This window comes from Cetorhinus maximus, chromosome 22 (genome assembly GCF_964194155.1).
Source record: "Cetorhinus maximus chromosome 22, sCetMax3.hap1.1, whole genome shotgun sequence".
NCBI lineage: Eukaryota > Metazoa > Chordata > Chondrichthyes > Lamniformes > Cetorhinidae > Cetorhinus > Cetorhinus maximus.
In genome coordinates this window covers 10,365,700-10,380,284 of record NC_135900.1, presented here as the reverse complement: position 1 = coordinate 10,380,284, position 14,585 = coordinate 10,365,700, and the positions used below count along the sequence as shown (strand labels likewise).

General features: G+C 44.5%; 1 protein-coding gene and 1 non-coding gene across 2 annotated transcripts; one reads left to right on the top strand and one right to left on the bottom strand.

Annotated features, from left to right (window-relative positions):
• Nucleotides 1-4,099: 4,099 nt before the first annotated feature.
• LOC144696462 (dual specificity protein phosphatase 6-like) lies at nucleotides 4,100-9,462 on the bottom strand. The gene is made up of 3 exons (XM_078567770.1): nucleotides 8,937-9,462; nucleotides 7,511-7,954; nucleotides 4,100-5,581 (listed from the first exon to the last, which is right to left on the bottom strand). Exons 1-3 carry the CDS (start codon nucleotides 9,334-9,336, stop codon nucleotides 5,271-5,273), a joined length of 1,155 nt encoding a protein of 384 aa, XP_078423896.1. The 5' UTR covers nucleotides 9,337-9,462; the 3' UTR covers nucleotides 4,100-5,270.
• Nucleotides 9,463-14,094: 4,632 nt separating this feature from the next.
• LOC144696850 (small nucleolar RNA SNORA53) lies at nucleotides 14,095-14,338 on the top strand. The gene has a single exon (XR_013580258.1). It is a non-coding gene; the product is annotated as a small nucleolar RNA SNORA53 (small nucleolar RNA).
• The last annotated feature ends 247 nt before the right edge of the window (nucleotides 14,339-14,585 follow it).

The following is a 14,585-nucleotide window of genomic DNA, read 5'->3' as shown; positions in this document are numbered from 1 at the left end:
ATGGCCTACCTCTTATTCTGAGACTATGCCCCTCTGGTTCTGGACACCCCCCCCTCCCGCCCCTCTCCATCTCGCCCCCAAAGCGAGAAGCTCTGGGTACAAGTCCCACTCCAGAACTTTATGGCCAAGGAAGGTGCGTTCGTGATGCGGCCAAACCTTCCAACGCAGGCCAATGGCAGGCGCTAAGAGTGGGAGAGACTCCTGGTCAGCCATGTGATGGAAAGACAATTGGAGCCTCTAACCATTACTATTCATAGCTCCAGACTACAACATGTTGCCACAGTAACTTGGACTCCTTGTGGGGGGTTGCTGGTTGGCCCAGTTGGCTGGATCAGATTGGTGCCAACAGGGTTCGATGCCTGTTCTGGCTGGGACAGATTTGGGACCTGCCTCTGTGGTGCAGGTCATGGCACTGTGGGTTGGACCTGCCTTTGGCAGAGAATCGACAAAGTAAAAAGTTTGTGAAAAGTGCTAAGTACAACTTCTCCCTTTCTTAATTGTCCCTATATGATGTAAACAAGCATTTTCAAGCCGTAAGGACGTTTAAAATATTTATTCAAAGGATGTGAGTGTCTCTTTGTCCACCTCGAATTGCCCTTGAGTAGCCTCCTTAAAGCACTGCGGTCTATATTGTGTAGGTACATGCGCAGTGCTGTTCGTGAGGATGTTCCAGGGTTTTGTCAATCTAATTAACAAGACACCAGTGCAAAGATAAATTATGCTATTTCATAAAACAAAGTAAACTGATTATATCACTTTACAAAAATTTTAAGAAGCTGCATTCATATAGTCTTTCACATCGTCAGGATGTCCCATAGCTCTTCAAGGCCAATACATTGTATTATTGCCGTGTAGGTGAACATGACAGTCCCTTTGCGTTTTGCAAGGTCCCACAAATAGCAATAGTGGTAAAGGGGCAGTTCATTTGTTTTGGTTGCATTGCTTGAGGGATGAATCTTAGTGAGAACAGTGGGATAATTCCCTCCCTTCCCAGAAAAAATTGCAGTGGGATGGCCTTTTGCCCATCTGGACAGATGAGGCCTCAGTTGAATGTCTCATTCGAAAAAAGGCACATCTGACAATGCAGCACTCCCTCAGTACCACACGTAGGCCTAAACTGTTACACAATTACTGTGGAGGATTTTTTTTCTGGGAAGGCTGCAGATTGTAAGATACTCTTATAATACTCTTATAAATTCCCATCATTTATTCCTGGCATACATCTCTTCTCAAAAAAAAAGTATTTGCAACAAATTCTTCCTGTAACAAGATCTTAACTTTCAAACACCACCATTTCGATTAAAGGAAATAAAATGTATCTACTGGCTGCAGATCTGTAAGATCCAAGTCCTGTCTTTGTTTACACACAAATTATTGTATATGCTGTGTGGAGTGTGGCTGTCTATTGCACTTGATGCTTCCATCTGTGGGAAAGCATTTGCGCACATGAAGCTTTAACCATCATGGGGAGGGGCTTTGGGTCGGGGGGGAAGCAAGGACTAACTTTACACTGCTGAATTCTTAACAAAGCAGAGATCTTAGGACTTACAATGTCCCTGAGTTTCTTTTTCAAATGAGAAAACACTAAGAAAGCATATGGATTTTCCGGCTTTTTGAGATTGTCTCCTGTTAGTGGTCTTGTTTGTGAGTGAGTTCAACTTATGAGAACGAATGCGATATAGTCTTAAAAGGTGGCAATTACAGTGTGAAGCTTTTCCCGAAGTGCATAAAATAGCTTTCTCATTGCAGAACAAGCCAGGTACAATGCTAATTCTCATGCCCTTGTTACACCACATCATGAATGAAACCGCTAGAATGTGTAAGCTTACGATAGGCTTGCACTTTGTGGGACCCTGAGAAGCCACAATTTATTGCATGCCATAACACACATTAACACTGCCATTTAAATTTACCTACTGACCTGTGCCGATACATAACCTGGTTTTAGTGACCAAATTAATTGGTGCTTTGACCTTCTCTCTGTGGCTGAGGGAGCTTTGCCACACATACGCACACATCACAAAGTACAGCTGAAGGAAACCATTGGGTCCATCTAGTTCAACCTCCCATAAAATCTCGGGTATCAATCACAGCATCTAATGACCTCAGGAACGATTCCAGACTTACTGCCTCTGTTCCAGGTATTGATTAATTTCTTCCCGACATCGAACCTGAGTTTGCTTTTTAACAGTTTGTAACTATGCTTCCTTGTCTTGCAACTATGGCTTAACAACAACAGCTTGTATTTATATGGCACCTTTAAAGTGGTGAAAAACAAACCCAAGGCTCTTCACAAGAGCATAGTCAGACATTTGACACTGAGCTACATAGATGTATTAGGAAAGGTGACTAAAAGGATGGTCAGAGAGGTACATTTTAAAGGCTTTTTAGTACTTAAATAATGTTAAGACTTAACCTCCGCTGTTCCACTTAACATCTTGTACACCTCTAAGGTCTTTCTAATTTGCTTTTGCCAAGGCTTGAAGAGTCAGCGTTTTTCTAATCTCTCCTCATAAATCAGTTTACACCAGCCATCAGCTTTGTGCCCTTCTCCACATTCATTCTAGGACTTGCATCTTTTGCTTGTGCCTTCAGGGCCAGAGCCGAATGTAGTGTTCAAAGATGTGCCAGTCCATGCAGCTTAAACAAGATGGAGTTGCGCTACTCTTGTATCATCTGGCAATAAAGCTCAAGGTGTTGAATGTTGATTGCACTGCATGACAGGACATGTTAAACATTTGCATCTAATTATCATGCCCTGATAATCTGTCAGCCTCTCCCCAAGCTAATTCTGATACCACTCAAGAGTGTATTCCCAGTTTTTCTTCCCATGTCTAACACCATGAACTTATTTGTATTACTTGCCCAGTTAACCCTCAAGCCCACCTGCAGTTCTTTGATTGCTTTTTGTGCAACCTGTGAAAGGTTAAACCCTTGGGGGGGGGGGCGGTGGGGGGGGGGGGGGGGGTGGTGGTGGTGGGGGGTGCCAGAAGAAGAAAGCCTGGAGGCAGGTATCTTTGCACAAATCTTTGAAGGTAGCAGGACAGGTTAGCAAAGCATATGGGGTCCTGGGCTTTATAAAGAGAGGCGTAGAGTACAAGATCTAGGAGGTTATGCCAGCCTTTTGTAAAATACGTTTGGCCCTAGCTGGAGTATCGTGTCCAATTCTGGGCAGCACACATGAAGGCTTTAGAGAAGGTACAAAAGAAATTGACTAGATGAGCGATTACAGTTCGGTGTAGGGACTGAAGAAGTCAGGCTGTTTTCCCTGGAGCAGGGAAGGCTAAGAGGAGATTTGATAGAAGTGTTGAAAATCATTAAGGTTTTAGATAGAGAAACTGGCTGAAGTGTCACTAACCAGAGGGTGATTGGCAAAAGAACCAGAGCTGACATGAGAGCTTTACTTGACACGATGCTTAGGATTTAGATTGCACTGCCCGATTGGGTGCAGGATATGGATTCAATAGCAGCCTTTAAAAGGAAATGAATAAATACCTAAAGGAGAAAAGAAGTGCAGGGATACAGAGGAAGAGCCGGGGTGTGGGCCAAACTCGATTGCCCTTTGAAAGAGCTGGTGCAGACTTGATGGGCCAAATGGCCTCCTTGTACTATTCTAATTATCCTGTCTACAAATCTGACCAACATGCGTTGTGTTTCTGCCTCGGATCATTTCTATTGCTTAAAAACAGTGGGGGCCCCAACATAAAAGCACTGAACCCCAAACTCTGCACTCACTGCACCCTCCCCAGCTTGACATGACTCCCCTAACCAGAGGTTCCTCTTTCATTTCAATTCCCCATTTAAAAATAAGATCCACTTCCTTAAACTTGCGTGTAACTGGCTTTTGCACTTGAAGTCTAGATGCAGCACATCATAAGAACTCTACAATAGGCACTTTAGGCTGTCACTTCCTCAAACCTTGTGGTTAGTCAGGCAGGATGTTCCTTTTGAAACAAGTGTGAGTTGCCATTTACTGTGTATTTTCATTTAAAGCAATTCTCAAGTTTGCAAATTTCGTAATTTTGTAATGACGAAACTCCATCAAGAGTCCAACACTTTACTGACGCCAGAAGAAAGATAATCAAATAAGGCTGAAAGCTTGTGTAAGGTTCTATATAGACAAAATAGTTATTTATTAATAACTTAGTATTATACAATCAATCATTCTTAGAATAAATTCCCCATCTCACAATAAGCCATCTGCAACAATGAACTGGGGACAATTTCTCACTGGCTACTGAGTTACAGCAAGTGCAGTGTATACATACAGTATTGGCTTCCAGTTTTAAATACAGACTTATAGAAAAAAAACTATTGCATTCATGATTCTTCCCTGAAGAGTCTGCACAGAGGTAATGCACTGTATGAAATACGCATTGTCCATATAAAAATTAACAAGAAAATTCGCCAGTCCCATTTTCAAATAACAGTCTACTCATTCATTAGCAAGAAAACACGAGTACTGTATACACATTACCAACGCTCTCAGTTGAGAATAGAGGAAAATAAAAGAGCATAAATCATAAGCCAGCTTCAAATTGCACTCATACATAGATAAAGCAACATATCAAAGCAGGTCAAACAAAACACAAACTTTTTGGCATATACTGTCCGAATAATCAGTTAAAACATAATATTAATTTACATACTAATCGTACATTTCCAGTCCTTTAATTCTGCGAAGAAGGAGATGTACTGGATTCAATCCCAAGTACCTTATAGGAATCTACTTTCCTTACAACAGTCCACCCAGTAATACATAATCTTGGTTGATGTACAATTGTGACACTGGATCTGCACACAGACAATATATACAGAAATCATGCTGTATGGTACTCCTCGAGTTCTGGAGTACAGAAATATATAATTGTGGCCAATTCCAGAACTCTCAAAACCATTTTATTTCTCCAAACCAGCTTGAATAGACAAAGTCTTCATTGAAGACAAATATTCTGCTACCATTAGAACTCAAAAAGAGGGGATTAATCAAGAGAGTGTGGATACCTCACCCGACTTCTCTCTTTGTCCCTCTTTAGACTGTGAAGCTTTCAGCCACTGCACTTTTCCAACTAACTTTGTGAACCATCAGTGGTCTCAAAGTCAAAGGTCAGGGTCTCCCCCTCTTCACAACAGCTGCTTGAACAAAAGAGTCAAGTTGCCTTCAGCGAGATCAGCTGTTCTTTTTCATACCCATTCTGACCCCATTATATGTCAGTGATTTGACCTTTAAAATTCTTCCGAGCCTCTCTCTCTGGCGCTGGGTTGAGCAGTCAAGTGGACTGGAGCGGGTCGAGCTGGAACACGTTTTGGTTGGTGGGGGTGGTGGTGAAGTACAGGGGCTGGGAGGACAACCGGTTGTCACAGGGGCTGCTGAGGCCCAGGGTCCGCTCAAAGTCCAGCAGCTGCCCCATGAAGTTGAAGTTGGGGGAGATGTTGGACTTCTTCATCTTCACAATGTCGTAGGCGTCGTTCATGGAGAGGTTCAGCTTCTGCATCAGATAGGCCACGGTCACTGTGACAGAGCGACTGATCCCCGCCAAACAGTGCACCAACACCCCACAACTCTGGTTACGGGCTTCATCTGAAAAACATTTCAGCAAAAAAATTTAACCCAGGTCAACAAGAGCTGCAGCAACAAAAGTTTAACGAGATCAAAAAAAAAATGAAAGACTAATTCAATTAACAGAAAAAAAATGTTTGCGTCACATTTTGATGTTCTTTTTAAAAACCTTAACATTCAGCATCACGTGTGTCCCCCACCCCGATTAAAACTTCACCCTCCTTTATTCATTCAGTCTCAGCTGTATGGTCAAGTGTTTGTGGGGAGGAAAAAAAAAACGGATTTGCAGAGTACTGTGTAGGCTGGACCTTTAAATGCTTTAGAAATGCAGGGGCGCCTGTAAAAGTTGCCCTGCAACTTTTTAGTGAAACTGAGAAGGCTGCTCTGGTTGTATGTGGGTCAGTGCTGATAGAAAAGCACATTCATCTCTGGTGTATTGATGCCTGCCATACGAGTGTTTCAATAGAAATTTTTTCAAGATATACTGAATGTCTCCAATGTAGAGACTTTTCAGGCTGTACAGTCTATTAAATTATTCTCCCAACTGTTGTGCTTCCCTCCACAATGGAGGCATTCAGGCGTTCCAAAAAAAAAGAGGAAAGTCACAGGGGACAAGGCCCATTAACAGGAACAGGATGTCAACATTGCCTGAAAATGCTTTCCTTTGTAAGAGGAAATGCATTACAATGCCTTTAGATTAGCTTCTCTGTGGCTCCCAGCCGAAATTCCTTCCGCCCCGGCTCAAATCAGCCCCAGGCTGCAGACCGTGTCTCAGGGATTGTAATTGCATTAGCTCTGGTTAAACCCAGTATGCTGTCTTGCACATAAAAACTGCTAGGCTTCTTTTAAAACCTGTTTAATTCCTCAGACTGTAGAACCCTTTTGACTGGTGTTCGATTTAACAGAAAAGCTCATGACCTAAAATATTTAAACTGCGGGACAATCACTTAAAAAAAAAATAAACACAAACTCGCAGAATGCAAAGAGCTGAATGGGATTTTTTTTTTTAAAAAAACTCTCACCACCAATATTGAAACGGATATGCTGTGCCCTTCGCAAAATCCGGTGCAAGATTTACTGATTTCCCTCTGCTTTAAGGGTTTATTAAAAAAAAACATTTTGTTCATGGGATTTGGACGAGGCCAGCGTTCGCTCCCTGGTGCTCCAGCTGAGTGAGTGGCTTGTCGAGCCATTTCAGAGGGCAGTTAAGAGCCTTGCTCGGAGTCTGGGCTCTGGAGTCACATGTAGGCCAGACTGGGTTCAGGGCGGCAGATTTCCTTCCCTAAAGGGCATGAGTTGAACCAGGTGGGTTTTTTTAATGGTAGCTTCACGGTCACCATTACTGAGACTGGCTTTCAATTCCAGAATCATTACTCAATTGAGTTCAACTTCCACCAGCTGCTGTGGTGGGATTTAAACACACGGCCACACAGCCAACCCAGCGACATTACCCCTACTATTATTACCGCTACACCCTATGACCACAGGCTTGAAATGTAATTGAATGGTGGCTTTTTTATATTTTTTTAAAAAAAGTTTTAACAAAAGAGCAGAAGAAGAGAGATAACTCTCCTTTTAATTGACCTTGATTATAAACCATGTTAAAAGCCCGGTGATATTATATTTCGATCACTAATCTGTCCATAATGCACTTCAGTAAGACAGGGTATCCCTCTGGGCAGAAGACAGCATCCAATGGGTATTAACCCAATCTGCAATTTCTATTCTGTTTTATGTGTTCCCGCACCCCAGAGTTTTTTAAACCACCCCCCCACCCAAGGGCTCTGCCTTTGAAATTTTCCACACAGGCGGGTTCACTTGGGAGATGATGTGAAAAAAACAAGTGGGGGGAACCCTACATGTACCTCGACTGAATTAAACAAAATGAAAATACTGGGGAGAGTTTGAAGATTATTCTTTTTTTTAGAAACACGAACAAGATGTCCTTACCTATGAAGGCGATGGCTTCAGGGAAGAACTGGGAGAGGTTTTGACTCCAATGATCTGAAATGGGGATTTGCTTGTATTTGAACTCGCCGGCGTTCTCGAACAGGTTGGGCAGGTTGGGGGTCACGTTCAGGATGTACTTGATGCCGTGCTCCTCCAACACGTCCAGGTTGGTGGAGTCCTTGGCGCAGCCCAGGTACAAGTGGGGCAAAATCTCGACGGGGAAGGAAGGCTGGTGGTTGTTGGACAGCGGGCTGCTGTCGCACTCGGTCGCGCTGTTGGGGGCGTCTCGGTCCGGCTCCGACTCGATGTCCGAGGATGAGTCCGAGCTGATGCGGAGCCCCCCGAGCCCCAGCACCGGCAGGGTGGGCGAGGAGCTGCCGCAGGAGCTGTCCAGGTTGGTCTCGCAGTGAGTCGGGTATTCCGCCTGGAACTTGCTGAATCCGCCTGTGAGCGCGCACACAAAAAACACAGGAAAATGCAGCAAAGCGACACGTTAGAGTCACCTCGGTATAAATCATTACAAATCATAGCACAGGGGGGGTGGGTGGGGGTGGCCATTCGGCCCATTGTGCACATGTTTGCTCTTCGGAAACTATCCAATTACTAACACTGCAGTAAAAATGATTACAAATCATAGCACGGGAGGCGGCCATTCGGCCCATTGTGCACATGTTGGCTCTTCGAAAACTATTCAATTACTAACACTGCAGTAAAAATGATTACAAATCATAGCATGGGAGGCGGCCATTCGGCCCATGGTGCACATGTTTGCTCTTCGATCCAATTACTAACACTGCAGTAAAAATGATTACAAATCATAGCACGGGAAGTGGCCATTCGGCCCATTGTGCACATGCTTGATCTTCGATCCAATTACTAACACTGCAGTAAAAATGATTACAAATCATAGCACGGGAGGCGGCCATTCGGCCCATTGTGCACATGCTTGCTCTTCGAAAATTATCCAATTATTACGCTTTCCCACAAGCCCTGCAATTGTTTCTTCAGATGTGTTTGTGTACCCTGAAAGTTATTATTAAATGTGTTTCCACCCCGCTTGCAAAGCAGATTACAACCTTTTCCCTTGCTTATGTCGCGTCTGGTTTCTTACGCAAGTCTTTTGTTTTCAAGAATTTGGTGCAAACCCTTTTAAATAAAGCATTTTAAATAAACCCTCAATTTCAATACATTTTGGGGAGGATTTGCATAGGATTTACAACGACCAGCTGGACAGGGCGGCCTGCGCTGCGAATTCTACAAATGTACAATGTCCAAATCGCAACATCTTCCCAAATCGCAGGCGCCACCTGGACAGGTATTAATTTCCCTTTCTGCTCTTTCTTTTTTTTTGGGGGGGGGGGGGGTTTAAAACAAAAATACGAAAAAAAAATGACACGTTTAAGGTTATTCCAAAGCCCCTCTTTACCTTCCAAGCAGAACACTTTGCATCCCTCGTCCTTTAACTTTCTCAGCAGCAAGCCCAGCACCGAGGTGGCGTTGAGGTTCTCGTTCCACTCCACCGTGCTCTCGTCGTACAGCAGGATGATGTCGGTCTTGCAGCGGCGGGCGAACCTCTCCTTGTCCTCGTTGTTGGAGATGAGCGACTTGACGGGGAAGTTGCCCTTCTTCAGGCGCCGGAGCATCAAGCCGGGGATGGCGACGTGGATGGCCGCCTCGATGTGCGAGGAGTCGTACAGTTCGTGGGCTCGGCAGTCCACCAGCAGCAGCCGGTCGTTGCCCCTCTCCAGCTGGTCGTGCAGCCAGCCCGTCGCCTTGCAGATCGCCATTTCCGAGTCAAACGGGGCGCAGGGAAATTTCTCTAACATGGGGGCAAGAGCTTACTGACCGAGCATCAGGTCCAAAAAAAACACTTCTTCCCCCCACCTCCACTCCACTCCCTTCCCTTTCCTTTCCTTGCAAAGGGAATGCCTTGCAAATTTGCAAAGGGAATGACAAATGGGTCGGCTTTGCAAAATTGCAGAAATTGCTCTGAATGGCTGGAGCCAAAATAAAAATGTATTCCCCCAAGAAAAGAGAAGGCTGGAATGAGTCTTGTGTGCGATTGGCCCCCGGATTGCTGAATGATACAGGGGGACGGCTCTTACTTTTTTCTCAATGACCTCCCAGCTTTTTCTTCAATAGCAACACAACAGCCCGGAGGCACCCTCCCCTCGCCACTTCTCCCTAGATGGATACATTCAGCAGCCGCCCTCCAATGGGCGCCCGCTCCTCCGCGTGACGTCACCGCGTTGCCGGGGCGACGACCCGGGCCGGTTGTGTGTATGCAAATGAGCTTTGGAAATGCCATTCACAAAGAGAGACACACACACACACAGAGAGAGAGAGAGAGAGAGGTGCCTTCTTCCCCCTTCTGCTTGCAATCGGAAGCAGGAATTTCCGCTCTCTCTCTCTCTCTGGTCTCAAAGCACACATAACACTGGGGGGGGGGGGGAATAAAGCCAAAAAAACAAGGCATCCTCAGTCTGCCTCCCCGCCCAACGAAACAAGACACAGACAGACACAAAACGAGTCAAAATAAATCACTACAGGACTCTTAATAAAACACAAATAACATTAAGCTAAATTCCCCCCCCCCCGGTGTAAATTGTACAATTGCAGGCTCTTTTGTTTTATTAATCAGCCCGAGCAATTAACTCAGGCATGGCTTCTTACTTTATGGTGTCAGGAAACATCAATGTGCCATTTCCCCCACCCCCCCTTGCAATAGATCACCTCTTTTTTTAAATATATATTTGAATGGGAATGTTTAAAAATCCGCCGAAGGACCAGGCTGCACCACCACACATTTCAGTCTCCCCCCCCCTCACCCACTACCCCTTCCACAAAGATTCACTATTTCTACTCAAACCTAAAGGCAAGATTTGAAAAGAAGAATGTTCCCATCGACATTTGAAACGCGGGTTGTATTTTACACACGGTCCAAGTGATGATCCGACCATGTCTCATTGTTTAGTAGGTTTGATTAAATACCGGAGGGAGCCGATGAACGAAATGAGGTGCAAATTACTTAAGTTCCATGAATGCATCATGTTCTTGGGTGCATTGCAACATTTGTTTTCATGCAGCCAACATTACTGTAAAAAAAAATATATATATATTTCAATCATTCAGGAATTGCCACACACATGTCCTGTATTTCTGATCTGCTGATTATCTTAGTGCGGGGGTGTGTGGCGGGGGAGGGAGACTGCAGGAGATAGCACGGATCTGTCGGTAGGCTTTTTAAAAAAAAAATTAAATAACTCTGCCCCTGGAGCATTAGCACTTTATTCAATTAATAAGGTGTGAGATGAAATATACAAAATTTTCTGATTCTCTCAGTGCAATTTAAAAAGAGGAGTAATAATCCCCAAAGAAATGGGTTTTTTTTTTAAAAAAAATCTGAGCCGCGGCTTAGGGTTGTGAGTCTAATGTTTAAGAAGCGATGAATCCGGCGCCTGAGGAATATGCATTTCTTCCACCTGAGGGTGTTTATTGCATCCCAAGCAAGGCCATATTTTACAGGTAAAGGGCACTTAATTGTGATTTAATCCCCACGTCTCTTGAAAGCTCAAGGTTTGCTTAGACGCTACACAAGTTTGCACAGTGTGGCGAATTCCCAGCTGCATGCATAGATAGATGTGGGCTATCTTGGCGCTCAGTGCAGAAGGACTCTCGCAGGAAACAACCCCAGGAACTGTCCCAGCAAATTCAGGGAGCGAAATCCTTTTATTTAACACAACAAACATTTCTGCTGAAAACAATAAGGCCTGTTATTTTTATATATATATATATGTATATGGCGAGGGACCCTCTGCAGAATTTGGAGGCGAGTTAACCAGGAGAGTCTCGAAGTCTTTAGAATGCAGCTTTAATACTGGCATCTTAAGACAAACAGGAAACAACACTCAGCTTTGTCAATGGATTGAGATAAACAGGAATTACAGATAGCTCTTGATCTCCATATTCAGATAGTAGGCGGGGTGGGTGGGGGGAAGTGTTCACACAAGGATGGAGTTACAGTTTATTTATCCTGGACAATATATATCTATTGCTTTCGCTTTCTGTAACCATAACTTTGTTTTGGGTCTCCTCATCTTTTGAATGTATTGTCTTTATCAGGGTTTCCTGCGTGTGTGATGCTCCGAATAATTTTTAAATCAATTTTTTTTAATGTTTAGATCGGCAGCACTGCGATTTGTAGATTTAACATTTTTAAACCCCGATGACCTGCATTAAGTTTGGAAAACATGCTCAATCGGTTGAAACAGCTCAGATGCATGGCAGCTCCTCACCCCCCTGGACAGTGAACCTCTTCACAACACAATTCGCACAAATAACAGGAGAAATAACTCGGACCATTCAGTTTTCTATAGGCGAGACGCGGTGTGTCATTCTGTTAAACTCCCTGTGCTCCTAAATTGTTAACAATATTAACTTTTCATCTCCATCCGTTTATCCCTCTGTGTGTCTGTATGTTTGTGTGTGTGTGTTACGATCCAGTTTTGACACCTTATTGTGGTTAATCTCAATGTGTCCCGATCACATTCTGCTGGGTATTCGGTTATAAGGGTCGCGAATGCACATTTCTGTTCTCATCAAAGTCCATTTAAGAGCTAAACAAGCACATCTTTATATGGAGAATGCGTGACAGAAGCAGAGATTATTTTTATATATATATCAGACTGTGATCAGGGGGGAGTGGACTTTTTTCTCCTGGAGAACGGGTGCGGGTTGTGATGAACCCACAAACTGAACAGGATTTTCCAGGTTCGGTTCCGTTTTTTTGCCCCTTAAAGGAGGGGATTCTTTCGCCAGTCCAGACATGTCTCAGGGCAGAATTGTAATCAGACTTGTTCAAAATAATTAAACGAAACTTTCCAGGAAACAATCTTTGTCGCGCGTTAAAATGTAGGAATTTACACCATGATCTGGAACGCCGCGTTATTAACCTTTTAACAAAAACGGGAATTTCTCGTATTTCCAATTTAGCCTCAACATTAAAATAACCAACTGAGAAGGAGCTGCAGGTAGCAAAACCCGTCAGGGTGGCATAACTCTGGGTGTATTGCCCCAGCACTAACTCACTCCTAAAACTACCAGATAACATTTGTCATTCCCCATTAGATTTTTGGACTCTGGTTAGGACCCGTTATGTCCTTATCCAGAATATGTTCTGCCTGTTTGCAATAAAAATAATTCTTAGCGTCTCTTTAGAAATGAATTCACAGCCAGTTTACCATTCTGTCTCTTCTCCTTCACTCTTCCCTCACTCCCTCCTTTCCCCTCCTCCTCCCTTCCTCTCCCCTCACCTCATGCTCTTCCCATCTCTCCTCCCCATCCCTTCCCCTCAAATCCCACCCTCCCTTCTCCTGTCCTCCCTACCTCCCTTCATTCTCCTCTATTTTCTCTCCCACTCCCTCCTTCCTCTTCCCCTCTCTCCCTTCCTTCCCTTTCCCTCCCTTCTCCTCACCCTCCCTCCCTTCCCTTCTCCCTCCCCCTACTCCCCTCTCTCCCTTCCCTTCCTCCCCTTCCCTCCTCCCCATCTCTCTCTCTCTCCCTCCCAACCTTCCCCTCTTTCCCTCCTTCCCCTCACCCTCCCTACCCTTCCCCTCCTCTCTCTCCCTCTTCCCTCCCTTCTTCTCTCCCACCAACTCTCCTCCGTCTCTCACCTTTGCCCTTCCTTCTCCTCTCCTCCCTCCAAATCCTCCCTCCCATGTTCCTCTCTCCTCCCTCCAATCCCTTTCTTCTTCATCTCTCCTTCCTCCCTTCTCCTCTCCCCCTCCTTTTTCCTCCCTCCCTCGTCTTCCCTTTCCTCTCTTCCACTTTCCTCCCTCCCTCTCTCCTTCCCTCCCCATCTCCTTCCTTCCTCCCCCTCTTCTTCAGTTTATCCTCCTTTATCTCTCCTCAGACTCCAAAGCCCCTGCAGTGACATTGGTTGCAAATCACAATACTTTGCCTGCTCAAGCCATTAATCAGCAGTGACCCTTGACAGTGTGCATCAACAAGCTATTGCACCACAGCAAGTTACTTGAGATGCTACTCCCACTGAGATCAGCAAACAGTGTGGAAGCTGAACCTAACATCTTAATGGCTTGTTTATCAGACGTGGTTCAGTGGGTTCACTGAGTCAGGAGGTCCTGTGTTGAAGTCCCACTCTGGTGACTTGACCACAAAAATCTAGGCTGACACTTCAAAACCATACTGAAGAAGAGCTGCACTGTCAGAGGTGCTGTCTTTTGTTAAACCGAGGCCTTGCTTGCCCTATCAGGTGGATGTAAACGATCCCCTGGCATATTTTGACAGAAGAGTTCTCCCTGGAGTCCTGGCCAATGTTTGTCCCTCAACCAACATCACTGAAAACAGATGATCTGTTCATCATCACATTGCTGCTTGTGTTGCTTGCTGTCTGCCAATTGGCTGTTGTGTTTCCAATATCACAACAATGACTGCATTTCACGAGTGATTCATTGGTTGTAACGTGCTTTGTGACGTCCTGAGGCGTTGGAAATGCAAGTTCTTTATTTTCATTGATCTAACTACTAATTGAATATAATCAAAAAAGATTCCAAGCAAATATGAACTGGACTCTTTTTTAAAAATTTATTCTTGGGATGTGGGCATTGTTAGCAAGGCCAGCACTTATTGCCCATCCCTAATTTCCCTTGAGTATGTGGCAGTTCATCAACTTGAGTAGTTGTACAGTGAAAGGTGCATGAGTTATTGGCGTCTTAAATTAATATACCTGCATGGTGGCCCCTCTGATGTGAATGACCTGTCACTCCGGGCTGTTTTCTGCCATCAGTACTTAGCTGCGGCGTGGATAAGTTTATCAAAATCCATCTAGTTTAAATGTTGCAATGAAATATTAGCCTTCTTGTTAACCAATGCAGCCTGCCCTAGTGCTTTTCCTTTGTAGCAGTTTGATAGAACTGATTGGCTTGCTACGCCATCTCAGAGAGCAGTTAAAGAGTTAACCACTTTGCTGTGGGTCTGGAGACACATACAGGCCAGACGAGGTAAAGATGGCAGATTTCCTTCTCTGCAGGACGTTAGTGAACCAGATGGGTTTTCA